We start from the raw sequence: 19,999 nt of genomic DNA on the forward strand, positions 1-19,999 counted from the left end.
TACTGCCCAGCAGCCCTGGTGGAAAACTAGCCGGGCAGACTGCAGCCTGAGCACCTGGTGCAAATCCTGCCCTTCCACCTCTCCTAGCTTGGAGACCTTGGGCAGGTTCCTTAACCTCTCTGGTCACATTCTCCCATCCACCGAGGGTTGCTGTGGGCCCGAAGTGCTGGATGGATAGACTGCCTGGAGGTGCACCTGGCTCAGAGCCAGTGCTCGGGCAGGGCCAGCTGGCAGCTGGTCCTGCCTCACAGCTGTCAGCAGAGCCTTGGAGCTGCTTCGCATTGCCTGGCTTAGGTCAGGGGAGCTCTGTAAGGAGCCACGGGTGCTGTCACCAGAGGCAGAGGGAGTGGGTGACAGGCAACAAACCCTCAGAACGTCCTTATGGATACAGTTGCCCATTCTCCCATTTCACGATTTCACGGATGAGGGCACCAGGGCTGAGAGCATGAGAGTTACTTGCCTAGAGTAATGGACAGGACAGCAGAGCCAGGATTCACACCCAGGCTCCAAGCCCCATGTTCTGACTAACTCTTTCAGGCTGCTTCCCCTGGGGCCGGCTGGCCACAGGTGGCTTTGAGGGTGCCAGGGTATATAGGTCCTGGCAAGCTTAACTGTGACTCCAGCAGTGTTACACTGCAGGCTTTCAGCTCAGCACACGGAGCCCTGGGCGGGGGAGTCGTAGCAATGGGCTGGTAGCAAGTGCCCTGGGAATGCGTCTTGCGCGTGGGCAGGGCCAGCAAGTGTGGCTGGGCCACAGGGCCCAGGCCTGGGGCTGCAGGGTCGGGCATGCTCCTGTCCAGTCCAGTCCTGCTTGGGGTTGGCAATAGGTCATCATTGTCTTTGACTTCACCAGAAACCTGTGTATTGAGCACCTACCATGTGCCAGCCCTAGTCCAGGCCCTGGTGATCCATTGAACCACATTGTCCCTGCTGTGGTTTATGTTTTAGTGGGCAGGGATGGAAAACAAACCCAAAGGTGGGGTGCTGACAATTACTACAAAGATAGCAACTAGGTGATGGCTGGGCAGTGTGGTTAGCAGAGGCCTCTGAGGAGGGAAAACTTGACCAGAATTACGTCAAGGACTAGCCCTTTGTAGAGGGGGAAATCTGTGCAAAGGCCCTGAGGTAGGAAAGAACCACTCAGCTCAAGAATCAGAAAGAAGGCTGGAGGTTGGAGCATAGGGTGTGAGGGGAGGGTGGCTGAGATGAGGTCACAGAGGTGGACAGGGGCTAGAGCACACAATAAGACCAGGAGAAGGACTCGGTGCCAGGCAGACCACTGTGGCTTTACAGATGGGGCTGCCATGACCTGGTTTACATTGCAACAAGATCCCTCCGGCTGCCACACGAAGTAGCCTGTCAGGAGCCAGGGTGAAAATGGAGTGACTAAGGAAGAGACCACTGCAGGATGGAGAGGATGGTGGCCTAGCCTCTGAGTGTGACCCGTGGCTGGATTCCGGACAGGAATGGGACTTGCTGAGGAGTCCTCTGTCAGCATGAGACTAGTTATGAAATTGTATCCTGAACAAGCTGGGCTTGGCAAGAACCTGGGCACTGGGGAGCCTGCCGTGATGGGGTGGGAGAGCCAAGACTTGGCAGTGATGGGGCCCTGGCTTGTCATTTGCCTGGAGTGAGTTCTAAATGCGTGCCACAAGCAGAGGAGACTCAAGCCACTGGAGCTGGGTCTGGGTGGACAAGCTGCGAAGTGCTAAGCCCCCTGCAGGCAGGCCGAGGCCCTGGTTTGTGTGCTGCCTCTGCTGGGGTGAGCGGGAACTGCAGGCGAACTGGCCAGCAGGTCCCGGAGGGAACTCTCACCCACCACCACGAAGAGCCAGGATCCAATGGGTTGAGTGAGGACCCACCTGGCTCCTGGAGACTCCTTGGCAAAAGCCAGGGCCTAGTACGAGGCCTGAAGGGGCCCGAGGAAGGTAGAGGTGGGAAGGGAATCACTGTCAGAATGCCATGTTGACAAGGGCATGTCAAGGTCACAGTAGCTAATGGCTTTAAAGAGCTGTCGTGTTTGTAAATAGGTAACGGAGACATTGTCTGTGGGGGTGAAGAGGAAGATGTAACATGTCTAGTGATTTGGATCTGTCAGTTTGGTCAGATAAGGAGCTGGGAAGCGGAAGGAGAGAGGAGACGGGGCCCTGGGACAAGCTGTAGGCCTGGGAGCTCTGGCGGCGAGTGGAGAGCGAGCGTGGCAATCCCATGTGTCGTTGTTTCTTCTGCACCTGGACTGGCTCCGCTGACCACTGCTCAGGTTGACAAGGCGCCAGTCTGTTCACTGTGTGAAAAATAAAAATGGCTTTTCAGAAAGTTCCTCCAAAACACGTTAAAAGGAAATGGAACCTAGGGTAAGTGGGAGCAGCATGGTGGTGGCCGGCCATCCTGCTGGGCTCATGGGGACGTCCCTCCTTCATGGGCATGTTACTATCACTGGATTTTGCATATCTGAGAAGCAGAATGAAAAGCCAGCATTTATAAAGCACCAAGCCAGCTCCCAGGCTGTGTTGCGTATATGCAAATGCGATCTTGCGTTTAATTACCCAAACAACCTGTGCTATAGGTACCGCTATTGTCAGCACCGTTGCTCAGAGGAAGCCGAGACCCAGAGACAGCCAGGCAGCAGTGAGGCCAGTGCTCAGAACCTGGCCGCAGAGTCCCTGGCTGGCCCGGCCCTCTCCACCACGGGCCCTTCCTGTGCCAGCTGACATGTCATTTGCTTACTACATACTTGGTCCTGCAATACGCCTGAAAACCACAAGCTTGAGTCATTTGTTATGTTTTTTTCTAATGCTCATTAATATAAACATATAACTAAATATTTTAAAAGTTAAACCATGTACCGACTAAAATCATTTTGAATACAGTATTAGTTTCCTAGGATCTGCTGTAGTTAAGGACCGCATTGTGACTGGTTTGAACAACAGAATTTTATCGTCTCACAGATGTGGGGGCCAGAGGTCCAAGATCAAGATGTCATCAGGGCCATGTTCCCTCTGGCGGCACTCGGGAAGAATCTGTTAATGGCCTCTCGCCTAGTCTCTGGTAGTTCTTCAACCTGTGGCAGCATGACCTTGCCCTTCCTGTGGCACTGTCTTCTGTGTGTGTCTGTCTCTGTGTCCACATTTCTCCTTTTCACACGGATGCCAGTCACCCTGGATTAAAGCCCACCCTAATGACCTCATCCTAACGCGATCATCGGCAAATACCTCATTTCCAAATAAGGTCACAGGCAGTAGGGGTTAGGATTTCAGCGTCTCTGGGGGGAGACACAGTTCAACCCTTAACACCTTCATGCACAGCATTTTGAGAAGTAGAGCTTAATTAACTAATTTATAATCTGCCTTCTTCAAAACATTCTGACATGTTCTAACAAATTGCAGATGGTAGGTAGTGCAAGATTTTAACAAGTGTGTGAGAAAATGAGGGTGAAGAGAAAACATGAGAAGAAAAATAAGATGAACAAATGAATGCCTGAGGGGGTCCCGCTGTGACGGTGCTTCCTGGCCAGCATGGCAGAGACGCAGGCATTCAAATAAAAGCCGCATATCACTCGGTCCATCTGGTTGTCCCTGGTACTTGGTTCTTAGAGCAGTTTGTCCATTGCTTCCCTTAAAGAGGACACTGAGGAAGTGGAGTCTTCATTTTTTTTTTGTTTTTTTTTTCCCCTAAGATTTCTTAAAAAAATTTTTTTCCTTTATTGATTTTAGAGAGAGAGGAAGGGAGGAGGAGGAGAGAGAGAGAAACATCGATGAGAGAGAACATCGATTGACCACCTCCTGCATGCCCCCCACTGGGGATTTGGCCCACATCCTGGGCATGTGCTCTGACCGGTAATCGAACCTGGTGCATGGGTTGACGCCCAACCTCTGAGCCACACCGGCCACACTGGAGTCTTCATTTTGAATGGGTTTGGGGCTCAGGCTTTATTTGTTAAGTATACTTGGCTCCAGCATAAGCCAAATTTGAAGAAAGGAAAGTTGAAAACCACATCATTGTCACCACCTTCACACTGTAAAATGAGGCTTAGTTTCTAAAGGTCACAAAAAGTACAGATGGCCAAAGCTACTCTGGGAAATACCCCACACTGCTGATCCAGTGCAGCACATATGGCTCTGTACAGACACCACCACACAGACAGACACATCACCTCTCAGTAAGCCCAAGTCATCTCCCTCCAGGCTGGAAACAACCAGGGCTTCTTGTGAAGCCATTGCCTTTATTTCGGGTCTGAGTTGCAGGGAAAATGGGTGTTTTTAAACCCCGGCATTATGCTGAGGGCACTGGAACATTGACATCTCCAGAGGCATAAGGAACCGGAGGCGTCCTGAGAGGACAGCACAGTCAAAGCACCTCACCCCCTTCCAGGCAAAGTCTGGACTGCTTCCACGCTTTACCTTATATTTGTGGGGGCTACCTTTGGGTACATACACAAAGCACCCTTTTTATATCTTCCTGGGGAATTCAACCTTTTATCACCATGTGTTGTCTCTTCTTCCCTCTAGTAATACTTTTTGCCTGAACGTCTACCAGCGTTCTTTTGGTTAGTGTTTACATGGTGTAGCTTTTCTCACTTTTTCATTTTCAGACTTTCTCTTGTAAGCAGCATGTAATGGTTTTTAAATTTTTATCCTCTAACAATCTATGCATTTTAATGGGCACATTTAGTCCATTTACATTTAATGTAATTGCTGATATATTTCAGTTTAAATCTATCTCATTGTTTGCTTTTGTTGTTGTTGTTGTTCTGCTTGTTTTATGTTCCGTTTTCTTTCCTTTCTTGCCCTCTTTTGAATTGATTACTTTATATTATTCCTCTTTTCCTCTCTATTATCTTGTTAGTTACACATTTCTTTTATTGTTCTTTTAGTCATTACCAGAGATTGCAACATGCATTCTTGACCTATTACAGTCTACTTTAAATGAGCAAGTTTACCACTTCTCATTCAATGGAAGGACCTTACATCTCTAAAACTCCCATTTACTCTTCTCTCAATTTAAATGCTATTATTGCCATGCATTTTAATTCTCTCTAGATTGTAAACCTCACTAGATGGTGTCATCATCATCATCATCATCATCATCATTATTTTACACAGTCAGTAGTATTATGGATTTGCACACATTATTAACCTTTCTGTGCCCTTCACTCCAGGCTCTTTGCCGGTCACCCTGACTCTCAGACTGTAGCCCTGAGATTTTTATATATAAAACACATTTTTATAATATATAGTTCAGGTTTTCTAGTTGTGCTCCAAGGAAGGGTTGGTCCGGGTTAACTAGTCTGCCATTACCAGAAGTTTAACCAATTGTCTGCATTCCTTAAAGAGCTATTTTTCTCCTTGACCCCCTTTTGTGTGTGTGTGTGTGTGGTACGTGCCCCTAGCAGGAACCGAACCCGGGACTCTCTGGTCCGCAGGCTGACACTCAACCGCTGAGCCAAACTGGCCAGGGCTCCATGACCCTTTTTCTTTGGCCAAGGCCATAAATTTGAGTTGTTGTCGATTAAATATGTGTGTGATGTGACTCTACGAGAGCTTAATTCCTCTCAGTCACTGTAATTGTCCCTGGTGATCATGGAAAGGCCTCATGTGCTGTGTGACTCCAGTCTCTACCCATAAACTTTCTAAGAAACTTCTAGAGACCTGTCATTTTCTTGAGGGAGAAAGAACATTAGTCTTTAATGCAGAAAGTTTACTGCCCAAGTTGTCAGAGTGCTCTAGAGAAGTGATATGTCTGAACCACTTTTCCCAGACAAGCTGCCAACCATAGAAATAAGGAACACCCTGCAATGTGAGGGAATCAGAAGACCCTACAGGCCTGTGGTTAGCATTGCTATCAGGAAAACCTGCAGCAAAAAGACCATTCTACCAAAGTCCAGAGTCTTAGAACATATTTGTCAGTGATCACTATTAATTATAAGTGACAGAAATTCAAACTGGCTGAAGCAATAAAGAAAAATATATTGCTCATAGAATTGAAAAGTCCAGGACTATAGATTTGACCTCAGGCATGGTGGGATCCAGGTGCTCAGATGATTATCACCAGGAAGCTGTATCTTTATCACTTAGCTCTACTTTTCTCTAGTCCAGTGGGTTTCAAACTTAAATGTGTATTAGAATTTTTTTGCATAGCAAATTAAAACAGGTTTTTGGGTTCCAGCCCTAGTTTCTAATTCAGTGCATCTAGGGTGGAGCCTAAGTATTCCTAACAAGTTCCCAGGTGATACTGATGTTACTTGGCCCAGGAACCACATTTTGAGAACCACATCTCTAGCCTAAGGCATGGCCTAGAGGTGGCTTCAGGCTCCCTTTTACTGGCTTAGCAACCCCAGGGGAAAGAGACTGCTCCTTTCCTTAATAGTTCCAGCAGAGTCCAAGAACCACCCGTCCCCTGAGCCGCTCTCCAGTCTCCATGGTCAGGGAGAGGACGTTCTCTCTGTGTCTAGGCTGGGCCAGGAGCAGGGTCAGACCAATCCAAAGCATGTAGACTGAGAAGAGTGGTGGTGGGAGAGGTTCCCCGAAGGAAAACCTGGGTGCTGTGAAGGCCAGTGTTGCTGGAAAGAAAAGCAACTGCTGTTGGTTTCATATTAAATGTAACCACACATGACATTTTGCTACAAATTCTTCAGAGGCAGGGTATGGAGCAGAGGACTAGAATATCCAAAGAGAACAGTAGAAGTCATTTAGTTGGGGTGGCAGGGGGAGCCCTGATTTCCTTCCTTGAAAGTCATGTGTGTCCCTGAGCTGGAGAAGAGACAGCAGCAGACAGTACCTGCCCATGGAGAAGCTCCAAAAGAAGCTGTAGGAGCGAGAACAGGCCTTTCCAAGCTGTGTGTATCAGCTATTTATTGCCGCTTAACAGTCTATCCCAAAATGCAGTGGCTTAAAACATCAACCCTTTTATTATTGCTCAGGAGTCTGCAGGTGGGCTGGATGGTTCTGAAGTGAGCTAGTGGGTGGCTGGGCTGGATGGTCTCAGGTGGCCTCACTCACGTGTCTGGCAGCCAACTGGCCCCAGGACCTCAGCTGGGATGACTTGTCTCTGCTGCACATAGTTTCATTATCCAGTATGTCATAGTCTTGGGACAGCAAGAGAGGACACGCTCGAGCATGTAAGTGCTTTTTAAAGACTCTGCTTGGTCATATTTGCCAGTGGAAGTTGGCAAAGAAGTCATCAGGCCAAGCCCAGCTAGAGAACTTGACTCCACCTCCTGGGGGAGATGCTGCGCCATCCCAGTGCAAAGCGGCACAGGTCAGAGGGCGAGGCGTGTGTGTGGCCACTGTCTCAGTCTCTCCCAGCATGGGAGGCACATTGTCTGATAGGCTGAGCCATCTCGAAGTGGGGGGAGGCCCTGGAGTACGCGGGACTCAGTGCGCAGGCAGTGATGGGCCACCGTCCCAGGGCACAGCCTCCTTCCCGCCTCCCAGCTGACTTTAGAGGAGAACATGGCATCTCAAGACAAAACAGGACCAAGTCAGCTGTTTCCCTGGACCTTTGCCACACAAAATCCCATACAGGGTCCAGGCTGACAGACAACAGGGATTTGGGGGTGCATTGTAGAAACAGGCGTATGCCCCTCTGAAGGGGGTGCTGCTGCCCAGCTCCAGCCTGTGGTGATCACAGGGGAATTCCAGTCAAGGGTTGCTAGATCATATGATTTTTCAAGAGATACCAGGAATCATAATTTTCTCTTAAAAAAAAAAAAAGACTGGCATCTATTTCCAATTAAAACCAACAAGCAAAAACCATGTTAAAGTCACACAAGACAAATCTGCAGGCTGGTTTTGGCCTGTGGGCTGCTTGCTGGCTTGTGATCTCTGCTACATCCTTGTTCTCGGGTTTAATATTTGCCGTGTCAGTGGACTCCCAGGTGACCTCAAAGGCCCCTGGCGTGTGGTAAGGGGTCATTTGGCTGAGACGCTGAATTTGAGCCTTTTGAGTTCCGGCTGGTGGCCGGGAACAAGTCACCTGGCTGGTGAGCTGACCAGCAGCCCTGTGTCCTCCTGTCTTCTTGGCGACATGTGTTGTATTCATGGTAAATCTCCGGAATGATACGCTCTTTGTTTCTCGCAAGAGGGATGAAAGCCAAGGCCCGGTGAAGCGAAGGGAAAGAGATGTGAATAGAAGAGGGATGGTTTTCAACCAGAAAAGAGCCATTTGGGATAAATTAAAATGTGCAATTTGGCTTTTGCGGGTGGCACAATTTATTATGTGAATAAATATACACTCTCTAGATCTGGGGCAAGAATAAAATCCCCTCGCCCCTGCGTGTTCAGGCCACTGCAGAAATGGCTCACGCGAGCGAGCAGCGACAGCTTCAGAAAGAGTTGAAGTGTTGTCACCTTGTGTTGTGAAGCTCGCACAGCAAACAAGCCGGTTCACAGAAATGTCATTCCAGGGGACGTGGCACTGTGTGCAGACATTTCTGGAAGCCACGGGGGGGAGCGGGGCTGCGGAGTTCACCTTCACTCGGAGAAAGGGTGATTTGATTTTTGAAAGCATCTCCTTAGCATAATATGACTCTCAGGGCACAGGCAGTACCCAATGGTCCTGTTGCCGGAGGAGCTCTCCCTCCCAAATGAAGGACGCTTGGGGCAGAGGGTTCGTGCAGACACAGCTGGCCCCCTGCAAGAAAAACCTTCCTCACTGTCCTTCCTCCATGTCTAAGAAGAGGCGAGCACAGGGTTGCAGTGGCCAAAGACAGGTGGTCACCTCCACCCCAGCCCCAGACCACTGATGGCAGTAAAAAGGCCATGGTCCCCACCCAGCTCTTCTTAGACTGACTTCGTAAGTGCTCTGTGCTGGAAATGGAGAGGGAACTCAGGAATCTCTGGGACTGCCCAGCTTTCCACCAAGGCGGAAGGAGGGAGGTTCTGCCCCTCCCCCAGCGTCGGAGTGCTGCGCATTTGTTTAGCTATACACAGGATCTTAGTCCCTTATTTATAGAATCATCTGGGGCACAGATTTTCAACCTTTTCATCTCGTGGCCCACATAAACTAATTACTAAATTCTGCGGCACGCCAAAGAATATATTTTTTGCCAATCTGACCGAAAAAAGGGTATACTTTTGATTCATTTACACTGGACAGCTATTGTTGTGTTGGCCATTGCCATTTGTTTATTTGACAGTCTAAGGCAGTGGTTTTCAACCTTCCTAATGCCGTGACCCTTTGATACAGCTCCTCATGTTGTATGTGGGCGTGTCTGCATGTGGGCGGACCCGCCTGGAGACCACAGAGGAGCACCGCTTGGTTCCTAAGACCATCAGAAATATGTTTTTCGATGGTCTTAGGCGACCCCTGTGAAAGGGTTGTTCGACCCCCCAAAGGGGTCGTGACCCGCAGGTTGAGAACTGCTGGTCTAAGGGAAAAGAGGTCAGTGCCCTGACTCAATAGTCAGGTTGCATGTTTTAACATCGCTTGCGGCTTACTGGTTGAAAATCTGCGCTATAGGCTCTGGAGGGGTCAGGTGATTGAGGAGACAGTACTCTTTAGTGATGTGCACAGATACCAAGACTGACAAGGTTTGGGGTTGGAATAATTTTCCATCCATCTGACAAAAACCATAATGCCAGGTGCCGGTAAACAAGGTAGGCGTGGCCTCCTGGAGGAGTATGAGGCTCCAGGGCTTCAACGGCCTCCCAAGAACTGAGCCAAGACCTTGCCGCCTTCACTGCCCACCATGCTTCCCTTCGCTCCCTCATTCTGGCTCCCCTTGCCACTCTGCAGTGTGCCAGGCTCTGCCCACCTCCGGCCCATGGCACCTGCAGTCCCCTTGCTGGAACAGCCTCCCCATATGGACGTTCTCAAGGCTTATTGCCTTGCAGTCTCTGCTCGGATGTCACCTTCCCCTCCAGCATTGTGAGCCTTTGCCTTGCTTTGTTTTTCTTCTCAGCACTCATCACCACCTGCTGGTGTGCCCTGTGTGCACCTGTCCTGCCCCACGACTGTGAGGTGTGTGAGGACAGGGGTGTGCCTGTCGCCCCCCCTTCTGTCCCCCGAGCCCAGTGCTGCGTGTTACTGCACAGCCTGGTGAGGGTCACGAGCCTGTGTCCTTGGTGCCATGGCCCTGCCAGGAAGCATTTCTTTTTTTTTTTTTTTATCCTCACCCGAGGATATTTTTCCTTTTTTTTTTTTTTTTTATGGATAGAGTGGGAGGGAGAGAGAGGAAGGGAGAGAGAGAGAGAAACATCGACGTGAAGGGACACATCGAGTGGCTGCCACCCGCACGGCCAACCAGGGCCGGGGACAAACTGCAACCGAAGTACGTGCCCTTAGCAGGAACCGAACCCGGGTCTCTCTGAACCGCAGGCCGACGCTCTAACCGCTGAGCCAAACTGGCCAGGGCGCCAGGAAGCATTTCTGCTGCAGCTGCCCTTGGGCAAGTGCGTGTTTGCAGCTCAGGATTTTCCAGTGCAGTCCAGCGCAGCTCCCGGCCATGCCCTCCAGCCTCCTTTCACTCCTTTTTCCGGGCCGCCCAGCTCCGGGGACTGGATCTCTTTGGGCCCTGAAGGAGAAGATCGCAGTGTCGCCCTCAGCACCCTTGAACCCAGCGTGTTTCTGTTACAGCGAGTGTCCCCCAGTGAGGAGCTTGTTAAACTGAGCCCCTTCCAGCTTGTACCTTCTCTGCCTGTGTTTGCTTTTCCGCCCCATCCCTCCAGCCACAGGGTAGGCCAAGTAGCTGATAAGAAGGGCAAACAGGGAAAGTTAACGCAGCCGTGACGGGTGAGCAGAATCCCCGGGTCACTTTGAAGCAGCTCATTACTGATCTGTCCCCAGGAACAGCCCTGGGGCAGTGACAGAGTCCATAAGAGTCACAAGGTGACCCATTGCTGTTTACCGCCCAGGCCATGCATCCGTAGGCACGTGAGGGTTCCTTTGGGCGCCCGTGACCCTGCTGGGGAAGCAGCTGGGACTGTATTGGACCAGCCCTTGGGTTCTATTGGTCATGTTTCTTAAAAACTGGAGTATATTATAAGCAAATAAAACTGAGGGGATTTCACATACATTTAATATTTGAACTTTTCCTAAAAAAATAAAATGGTGCCTGGCTGGCGTGGCTCAGTGGTTGAATGTTGACCCAGGCACCAAGAGGTCGCTCCTTTGATTCCTGGTCAGGGCACATGCCTGGGTTGTGGGCCCAATTCCCATGGGTAGCATACAGGAGGCGGCCGATCGATGTTGATGCTTCTTTCTCATTGATGTTTCTATCTCTCTCTCCTTCTCCCTTCCTCTCTCTCAGAAATCAATAAAAAATATATTAAAATGAATGGCAATACTAGGAGCACAGCCCAAAGTGACAGGTGTCTCCTGGAGCTGGGTGTTGGCTCCTGCCTCGCGGCCCAGCCCCCCATTCAGTTTCACTCAGCTGCCTGTCTCCGGTCCCTGGGCTTTTGCATTCACAGCCCCTCTGCTGGGTGCCAGGTAGAAATTGGCAGCCCCTCATTTCAGCTGAGCTTTCCCATGAGAACCCCTAGTCCCCACCCAGCACCTGGCTCTGCTGGAAGCCAGCCCAGTGCAGCTGCGGTGTTTCCTTCATCTCCCAGCGCCACACTGGATGTGGCTACTTGAACTCTCCTGCAGACACAACATTCTAGCAAAACATAGCCGGAGGGTCACGCGCTCCAGTAGGAATGTCTCAAATCAACGTGATGGTTTCTGAGGTCCTGAGGATGGGAGGATGCCATTTTTCTTTTTGGTGCACCGTTCCTGGAGGTACTGCAGCAATAGCGGGTTGATACATGGAGTGGACGGAGCAAGCTCCTATTCCATCTCGCTGCTCCAAAAATCCATTTAATATATTGTCCTTGGATAGAGGACGTATCAGATATTAAACTGATAAGAACAGACACTACACTTGATCTTAGCCAAAAGGCCAAGAAGCGATAGGGTGCTGTTTTTCAATAAGCCTTATGCCCGGCCAGAGATCATACCTGTAAATTCCCACCCAGTTAGTTAGAGGTCAGTGTTAATGTCAGTCTTCCATACTGTTATTAAATGGGGCAACCCAGTGGCCTATGCTGAATTCACAACCCCAGCCCAGACTTCCCTCCCAAACTCCAGACGTGTACGTGCCAACTCAACAGCTCCACTCCGATGCCAACACATCTTGGACCCAACCATTCCAAACCTGAGCCCTCGCTCTTTGCTTCTCTCGCCGCTCCCCCCCAGCCCTCCCCGGCTCATTGCAAGCAGTCCCATCGTCCGCTCCCTCAGGCCCAGACTGCAGTCACCCTCGGCTCCTCCCTGTGCTTTCAGCCGCTGGACTCTGTCAGGTGACCCTGTGGCTCTGTCCTCAGCATAGAGGCAGAATCTGACCGCACCCCACAGCCCCTCCAGCTCCGGGCCTCACCGAAAACCGCATAGCCCCACCTACTGGTCTCTCTGATTTCATCCTCACCTCCTTCAGTCTGTTCTCCACCTAAGTCAGATGGAGTTGGACCCTGCTCTAAATCCTCCAGCGGTTTCCCGTTGTCCTCTGAGTAATGGCTTCCCAGCGTCCTCCAAGGCCCTGTGTGACCTAGCCTTCCCCACCCCCTCGGGCCTCCTCTCAACCTAACCCTTACCCCCTCGGCTCCAGCCCAGGGGACCTTGCTGTTCCACGGACACGCCACAGGCCTCTCACTTGGCCCGGAGCCTGGGCCATGCTTCCCTGGAGCTCCAGGACACCCGGCCTGCTGCCGCCACCCACCTCTTTTACCCTGCTCTGCTTTTCTTGTTTCTCCATGTCATTTTCCGCTAACTCCCGCTGCTGTTTATTCTTTCTCTGGCTGTTGTCTTTCTCCCCAGGGTGGGGGATCTTGATCTGTCCAATCACTGCTCTGTCCCCAGTGCCAAGAACAGAGCCTGGCAGAGTGGCACTCAATAAATATTTGCTGAGGGATGAAATTCAGTAGGTAAAAGCCTCTTTCAAGATCCCAGTAGAAACATGTTGAGCAGTTTTTAAATGGAAAAATTTTAAACATAGAATCCAAATAAAAATAATCGAGAGGATGTTATAGTGAGCCCCATGTGTCCGTTCCCAGCCAGTTTCATTTTCTCTGCTCCCCAGACGACTGTGAGGCAGATTTAAGCTCTCATCTCCTTTCACTGTAGATATTTCAGTGTGCTCGTCTTTTTGCAGCTACATAGTACTCCATCGTTAGGTGGATATACCATGATTTATTCAGCCAGTCTAATTGGGTGCTTTTTGCATTTCACTTTTTACTTTATAAAACCAATTTTCTACTATTGGAACTTCCCAAATCGACTGGGAATTTTTTTTTTTCTTAAATTGAGGAGTAATTTCTTTGTAATTCTTATAATCCCTGCCTAACAAAATAAAGTAAAAATGTTTCACCCTGGCCAGGTGTCTCCGTTGTTTGGAGTGCCATCCCCTACACCAAAGGGTGGGGTTTGAGCCCCAGTTGGGGTGCGTACAGGAGGCAACCGATTGATGTTACTCTTGCACATTGATGGTTCTCTCTCCTTTCCTCTCTCTCTAAAAAAATTAATAAACATATCCTCAGCTGAGGATTAAACAATATAAATAAATATCCACCTTTTTCCATGATATTCTATATTATTCCTTGTAAATACTTTGTTAGAGGGTTAATTTTAATAACTTGTTATTTTTATATAATTTCACACTTGAAGGAAAGTTGCGAAGTTAGTACAGATGACACTCCCATAAACCCTTCACCCAGGTTCACCAGTTGTTAACATTTGGTCCCAACTACTTTATAATTGCTGTGTATGTGTTTTGTTTTTTTTAATCATTTGAGATTTTTAAAAAATACATCATTCTCCTTTACCCCTGAACACTGCAATATGGACAGTTGCCCCTCTGTATCTGCGGGAGATTGGTCCTAGGATCCCCATGGAAACCAAAATCTGTGATGCTCAAGTCCCTTATACAAAATGGAGTCATTTTTGCATATAACTTATGCACATCCTCCTGTGTACTTTAAGTCATCTCTAGGTTACTTGGAATGCCTAATACAATGTCAATGCTGTGTAAATAGTTGTTATTCTGCATTGTTTAGGGAATAATGGCAAGGGAAAAAGTCTGAGCGTGTTCAGTGTCCAAGCAACTATCATTGGCCTAACTACACACAGAACACATTTGAATCAGCGGATGTGGAACCGCGGATACGGAGGCCCACTGTATCTCCTAAGGACAAGGGCATTCATTCTGTATTACCACAGTACACTTCAGTTATGAAATTCAGGCTAATTTAGCGTTACAGTACTGTTGTCTAAGCTACAGACTGTCTGGGTTCCCCCCTTGCTACAATGTGCTCTTCACAGCCAGCTTCCCCCTCAGTCCAGCGTTCAGTTGCCACGTCTGCCAGTCTCCTTTAATCTGGAACCGCTGTCCAGGCTTCTTTGTGTTTCATGACGTCGACCTTGTTCTATAGATTGTTCCTCATCTTCAGTGTAATGGTTTTCAAGCTGCACTCTGAGAATGCAGAGTGCGTTCTAAAGGGAGACCTCCTGTTTTCTGCCCTCAGGACCTGGAAGCCGACGAGAGAGACCCCTGTCAGCATCCCGAAAACCTGTGCTCCAGGCTGAGGACCCACGGGAAGACGCATCGGCTGTGCTCAGAGCCATCCAGGTGGAGAACGAGGCCCTGCAGAGGGCGCTTCTGAGCAGGAAGGCCGAGCCCCCCAGCAGCCCGCTGCAGGTGCAGGTGCATCCTCTGGGGGGGAGGGGCTGCGAAGACCCTTCTTCTCAGGGACCAGGCGGTGTCTGAGCGGTACTTGCATAGAGCACATAGTGAGGAGAGAGAATGTTGTCGGCATCCCTGACCTCACACTGACCTGCACAGTCATTGCTTACTGCACAGTCCCTTACCGACCCGCCAGGTTCCAATTCCTCCACCTTTTTCTCATTTTCTGTTTACTGCAGAAAACCTAGATTGGATGTTAATATGCCTGTAATCCTCGCTGATTTCCCTGCAAACCCTGGTACCTTAGACTGGGGCTGCAAACTGTGGGCAGGAGAAAGAGTGGAGTCAACGACAAGCTCTGGCTTCTCTGGAAAGATGTCATTCCCAGAGCACGAGCTGCCAGGCCTGCAGGTCCTCAGCACTCCTGCAGTCCGGCCTGGCCTGCTTCCCCTGCTTGCACCCTCCCTAGCCCTGCCGGGCTTTGAGTTTGTGCCTGCTGCCTTGGGCGTGGAGCAGTAAGCAGGAGAAATGGTGGGTGGCTGGGCCCCTTGGGAGCCGGAGGCCTTGGATATACCTTAGTGTACACATCCTTTCTCAGAAGCACGTCCCCTGACTCAGCTGCTGAAACCTGTGATCTTAGCTTGTCCCACTTGATGCTCACAGTAACCCCGACACAGGCAGCGCTGGCTTCATCACCCCGTTTTGTAGAGGTGCCTGATGGCAAGCAGGGTGGCTTTCTCAGATCATGTCTTTGGAAGGGGCCAGGTCTGCCTGCCTGGGAGCCTAGGACCCTGTCCACACCACCAGTTGCTCTCCAGTCTCCACTGCAGCCCATTCTTTGGGATGTTCATTGAGCAGCACCTGTTGTCTGTTTTCCTGGAGCTCAGTCCTGTGTCCTGGCGTTTGTGTCTGGGAGACAGCCCGGCACCCCTTCGCCCTCGCCTGGCTTTGTTCTGACCTCCGATCCTGTGACTGCATCACTGCAGGGCATGGAGGGACCGCCAGCAAAACCGTGGGCCAGTCTGCTGAAGGAGCAGGAGGGCCCTGAGGTCAGGGAAGGCCTGCGCGGAACAGCACACTCCTGCCCACAGCGCCTGACATTCCCCAGAGCTTTCCTCACGTGACCCCAGCAGGCCCCTGTGCTGCCTGAGCGCGGAGTCGTTCTGCCCACTTCACAGATGTAAGACTGGCTGCAGGGGCTTACAAAGGCTACGAGTGGAAGCCAGAACCCAGCCAGGCCTGCTGGCTCCAGTTTCTTGTTACATTTCTATTTCCTGACAAGACAACACCAAAATGGATCTTAGTGTTCTGAATAAATAAATAAATTATAAGTACATCTACCTAGGCCAATTAGGCCCATCTTAGCAAATACAGATGTGAATTAATAAAATGCCCAGGAGTGTCTTGGTTAGGTCGTGCACCATCCGTGCTATGTGCTCAGAATACAGATCAGGTTAGCCCCTGGCCTTGTGAAGCTTGCAGACAACAAGCAAATAAAGCCACAAGCAAACAGGTGACTTCAGAGAGAGATGACCTTAAAAGCTGACTGGGTATGGGACAGTGGCTGCCTCCGGCAGGGAGGTCCAAGGAGGCCCCCTGGAGGACGTCCCATTTGAGCTGAGCCCTGGCTGTTGGGGAGCCAGCCAGCAACAAGAGACAGCCTTTCAAGCAGAAGGAACGGGAAAGCTTTGAGCTGAGAAGGAGATGTCCGGGCCCAGGAGCAGGAGGAAGCCTGGCTCGTGGTGGGAAGGACGAGGGGTGGGAGAGGAGAGCACCTGCCTGGGATGGGAAGGTGGGCGCACTGGGGTCTCGTGCTCCTCCGAGCCGTTCTGTTTGCTCTGGGCACCTCAGCTGGCTGCTGTCTGCGGCAGGTCTGCAACACTCCCACCGTGGCCCAGGATTTCTGGGTGACCCGAGCCCTGACCCACAGAGCTTCCAATGACCAAGGTCATCTGCAGTTAGAGACCAGAGCACACACCAGTTTAAACGCTATGTGAAAAGGAAGGGAGAAAGGTGCGAGGGCCTAATGATGTTACTGGAATCCTCTGTGGAACCCTTTGCTCTGTAGCGGATACAACGGGTTGAGGTGAGGTGGGGAAAGGTATTGATGAAATTTGTTTTATTTTATTTTTAATTTATTGATTTGAGAGAGAGAGAGAGAGAGAGAGAGAGAGACACTGATTTGTCATTCCACTTATTTATGCATTCACTGGTTCATTCTTGTATGTACTCCGACTGGGAATTGAACTCACCACCTGGCATATCGAGACGATGCTCTAACCAACTTAGCTAACTGGCCAGGACCTAATTTTTTATTTTAATTTATTTTTTATTGACTTTTTTTAGAGAGAGAGGAAGGGGGAGAGAGATGGAAACAGCCATGTGAGAAACATCGATCGGCTGCCTCGTGCAGCACACCCCCCTGCTGGGGATCGAGCCCCTAACCCGGCCATGTGCCCTCACTGGGAATCGAACCGGGACCTCTCATTCCATGGGGTGACACTCAGTCCATTGAGCCACGCCAGGCTATTTTTTTATTTTTAAGGGCCCTTGGAGCTCACCTTGAGGGAAGAAGAGGGGAAGACAATGGGCCAGAGAGACAGAGAGCGTGCACAAGTGCACACAAGAGAGACATTTCTCAGTAGCTTGTTGAAGCAGATCGTTTCCTGAGACCTCCCAGATCGTAAGAAACTGACATCCCTGTCTTTTCGCAAAGCTCGTGTGAGGGGATTCTAGATCCATAAGCCCCAGGCAGATGCTGTCACTCATTCCCGGGCCCTGCTTCCTGCAACAGGAGCGATGGCCTGTGAAGTATGTCCCTTTGACCATGGCTCTGCGGTGTCTTGGGCCCGGAGTGTCACCCTGGACATCTGTTTAATAAGCTTTTCCATCCTCAGCAGCTTCCCATCACCGAGGTGACCAGCGCACAGGAGCCATCCAGGGCAGCAGGGGGAGCCAGAGCCGTCAGCGAAGCCATTGACAGAATCGGCCTCTTGGGGAGCAGGTACTTACCAAGAGGACTTGAAAACAAAAACAAGAAACCCATAGCATGCAGCCTTGAGGACCTGAGGTTTTTCTTTGCTTTTCCTATGTTACTCTGGACCATTTAAAACTGTTCCTTTAGACTGAACCCTCCCTCACGGCCACTCCAGCCAAAATGCAAAATTGACTTGATTTCTCTCAGGCAAGTGTCTTTTTGCTTGTTCAGTTTGGTCCAACCTGTGTAGAGCTCCAGCCTCCTCAGAGGTTTCCCAGACAGCGGGAACTGGTTCCCAGATGGCCTGAGGTGGGGCTGGGGGTGAGGGGGAAGGGAGGGGTCCAAGGCAGCGCCCTTGGGACTTCTTTCCTCTGTTAACATTGTTCTAATGCAGCGTTCTGTCCCTGAACATGCAGCATCAGTCATTGGAACTGTCAGATTTCATTATTAAAATAAAGGCTTTCCTCTAGTCCTCAGGCAAAACTGATCTTCAGAAAGCTGCGCCCGGTTGAGCCTGTACTTGCAACACGCACGGCCCATGGATGCGGAGCCTGCTCCCTGGGCTGAGCACGTGCCCGGCCTGCCGAGGGCGAGGGCCCCGTGGCCGTAAACAGCGCCCGCGGGGAGCGTGGGCAGACCACACGGCGGGTTTGGAGTGCTGTGGCCTCAGAAACAAGGCGCACAGTGCTCTCTGGCCAGGGGTGGGCCACCTTTGTCAGTAAAGGGCCAGATAGGAAGTACTTTGCGCTTTTCACTTTTTTGTGTGTTTGTTTTAACCCTTTAAAAACATAAAAACCATTCTTAGCTTTCAGGGCATCCAAAGACAGGCCACAGGCTGCCTCTGACCACAGGCGCTGTCCGTGTGCCCTGTGGGGGCCCTGACCAGCTCTCAGGGAGGTCCTGCCTCTGACCACAGGCGCTGTCCGTGTGCCCTGTGGGGCCCTGACCAGCTCTCAGGGAGGTCCTGCCTCTGACCACAGGCGGTGTCCGTGTGCCCTGTGGGGCCCTGACCAGCTCTCAGGGAGGTCCTGCCTCTGACCACAGGCGACGTCCGTGTGCCCTGTGGGGGCCCTGACCAGCTCTCAGGGAGGTCCTGCCTCTGACCACAGGCGGCGTCCGTGTGCCCTGTGGGGGCCCTGACCAGGTCTCAAGGAGGTCCTGCCTCTGACCACAGGCGGTGTCGTTCACTTAACTCTGATTTCGTCACTGATTTATACTTATTTATAGAGGGAGGAAAGTCTCCTGTGTGTACCTTGAACTGTATTCAAGGCGAGTTTAGTTGACCCTTGAACAACATGGGTTTGACCTGCGTGGGTTCACTTATACGTGGATTTTTTTCAGTGACTATACAGTTGGCCTCACATATCCCTGGATTTTGCGTCCGCGGATTCAGCCCACTGCAGAGGGAGAGCATGTTTTCATCCAGGGCTGGGAGTGCACTATGCACAGGGCTGACTGCACTGGTCCACACTGTTCTGTTTACTTATTTTTATTTTTTATTTTACTTACTCATTCATTCACTTTTGATCCTCACCTAGGGAGATTTTTTCATTTATCTTCAGATAGAGAGGGAGGGAAGGAGAGAAAGGGAGATAGAGAGAGAAACATCGATGTGAGAGACACATCAACTGGTTGCCTCCCACACAGCCCCGACCAGGGCTGGGGACAAACCGCAACTGAGGTACGTGCCCTTGGCCATTATCGAACCTGTGACTCATTGGTCCACGGGCTGATGCTCTAACTGCGGGGCCAAACCAGCCAGGGCTGCACAGTTTACATATAGGACTTGAGCGCCCAGGGAATTTGCTCTCCGTAGAGGGTCCTGGAATCAATCCCACACAGATACTGAGGGACTGTAGTTCAGGTTGGGGGGAGTCAAAAGTTATATGCAGATTTTCAGCTGTGTGTGTTGGGGGGTTGGCACCCCTAACCCCTGCGTTGCTCAAGGGTGAACTGTACCTTCCTCTCACACTGTTGTAGAACAGAGTGTGGTGCCTTTGGTGGGAATGTTCTCTGTGTGTATCACTTGTTACCACCTGTTTACTAAAACAAGTCACATTTCAGACAACAGCAGAAGCTTCTGAAAGTCCTCCAGGTCATCGAAAGTGACTCTGCCCACGTCAGCCGGGTGGCTTCGCCAACTGAGGAGCAAGTGCTGGACCCAGAGGTGAGCACCTCGGCCCCCGGGCCTTGCCTGAGAGCTGAGGTTGGCAGGGCCCCAGGGGGTGCTCTGACGGCGGACACTGAGCATCTTTCTGCCGAGTCCCATCTCCCGTCCTCCCCGGCACACAGACAGACTGTGGGGCAGCAAGGCGTCTCGGCCTGTCCACAGGAGGAGGTGTAAATGGCATGTGGTCCAAGGCCAC

General features: G+C 50.8%; 1 protein-coding gene and 1 non-coding gene across 2 annotated transcripts in view; one reads left to right on the forward strand and one right to left on the reverse strand.

The window, feature by feature from the left end:
* LOC118641794 (katanin interacting protein) overlaps positions 1-19,999 on the forward strand; it is a 203,788-nt gene that overhangs the window by 118,003 nt on the left and 65,786 nt on the right. Inside the window, exons 10-12 of the mRNA XM_036279354.1 lie at positions 14,499-14,677; positions 17,554-17,660; positions 19,698-19,800. Of these exons, the coding sequence (XP_036135247.1) occupies positions 14,499-14,677; positions 17,554-17,660; positions 19,698-19,800 (389 nt within the window). The remainder of the gene's footprint in view (positions 1-14,498; positions 14,678-17,553; positions 17,661-19,697; positions 19,801-19,999) is intronic.
* On the reverse strand, positions 11,700-11,893 carry LOC118643063. Its single transcript, XR_004961947.1, has one exon. It is a non-coding gene; the product is annotated as a U2 spliceosomal RNA (small nuclear RNA).

Source organism: Molossus molossus, unplaced genomic scaffold (genome assembly GCF_014108415.1).
Source record: "Molossus molossus isolate mMolMol1 unplaced genomic scaffold, mMolMol1.p scaffold_m16_p_3, whole genome shotgun sequence".
Taxonomy (NCBI): Eukaryota; Metazoa; Chordata; class Mammalia; order Chiroptera; family Molossidae; genus Molossus; species Molossus molossus.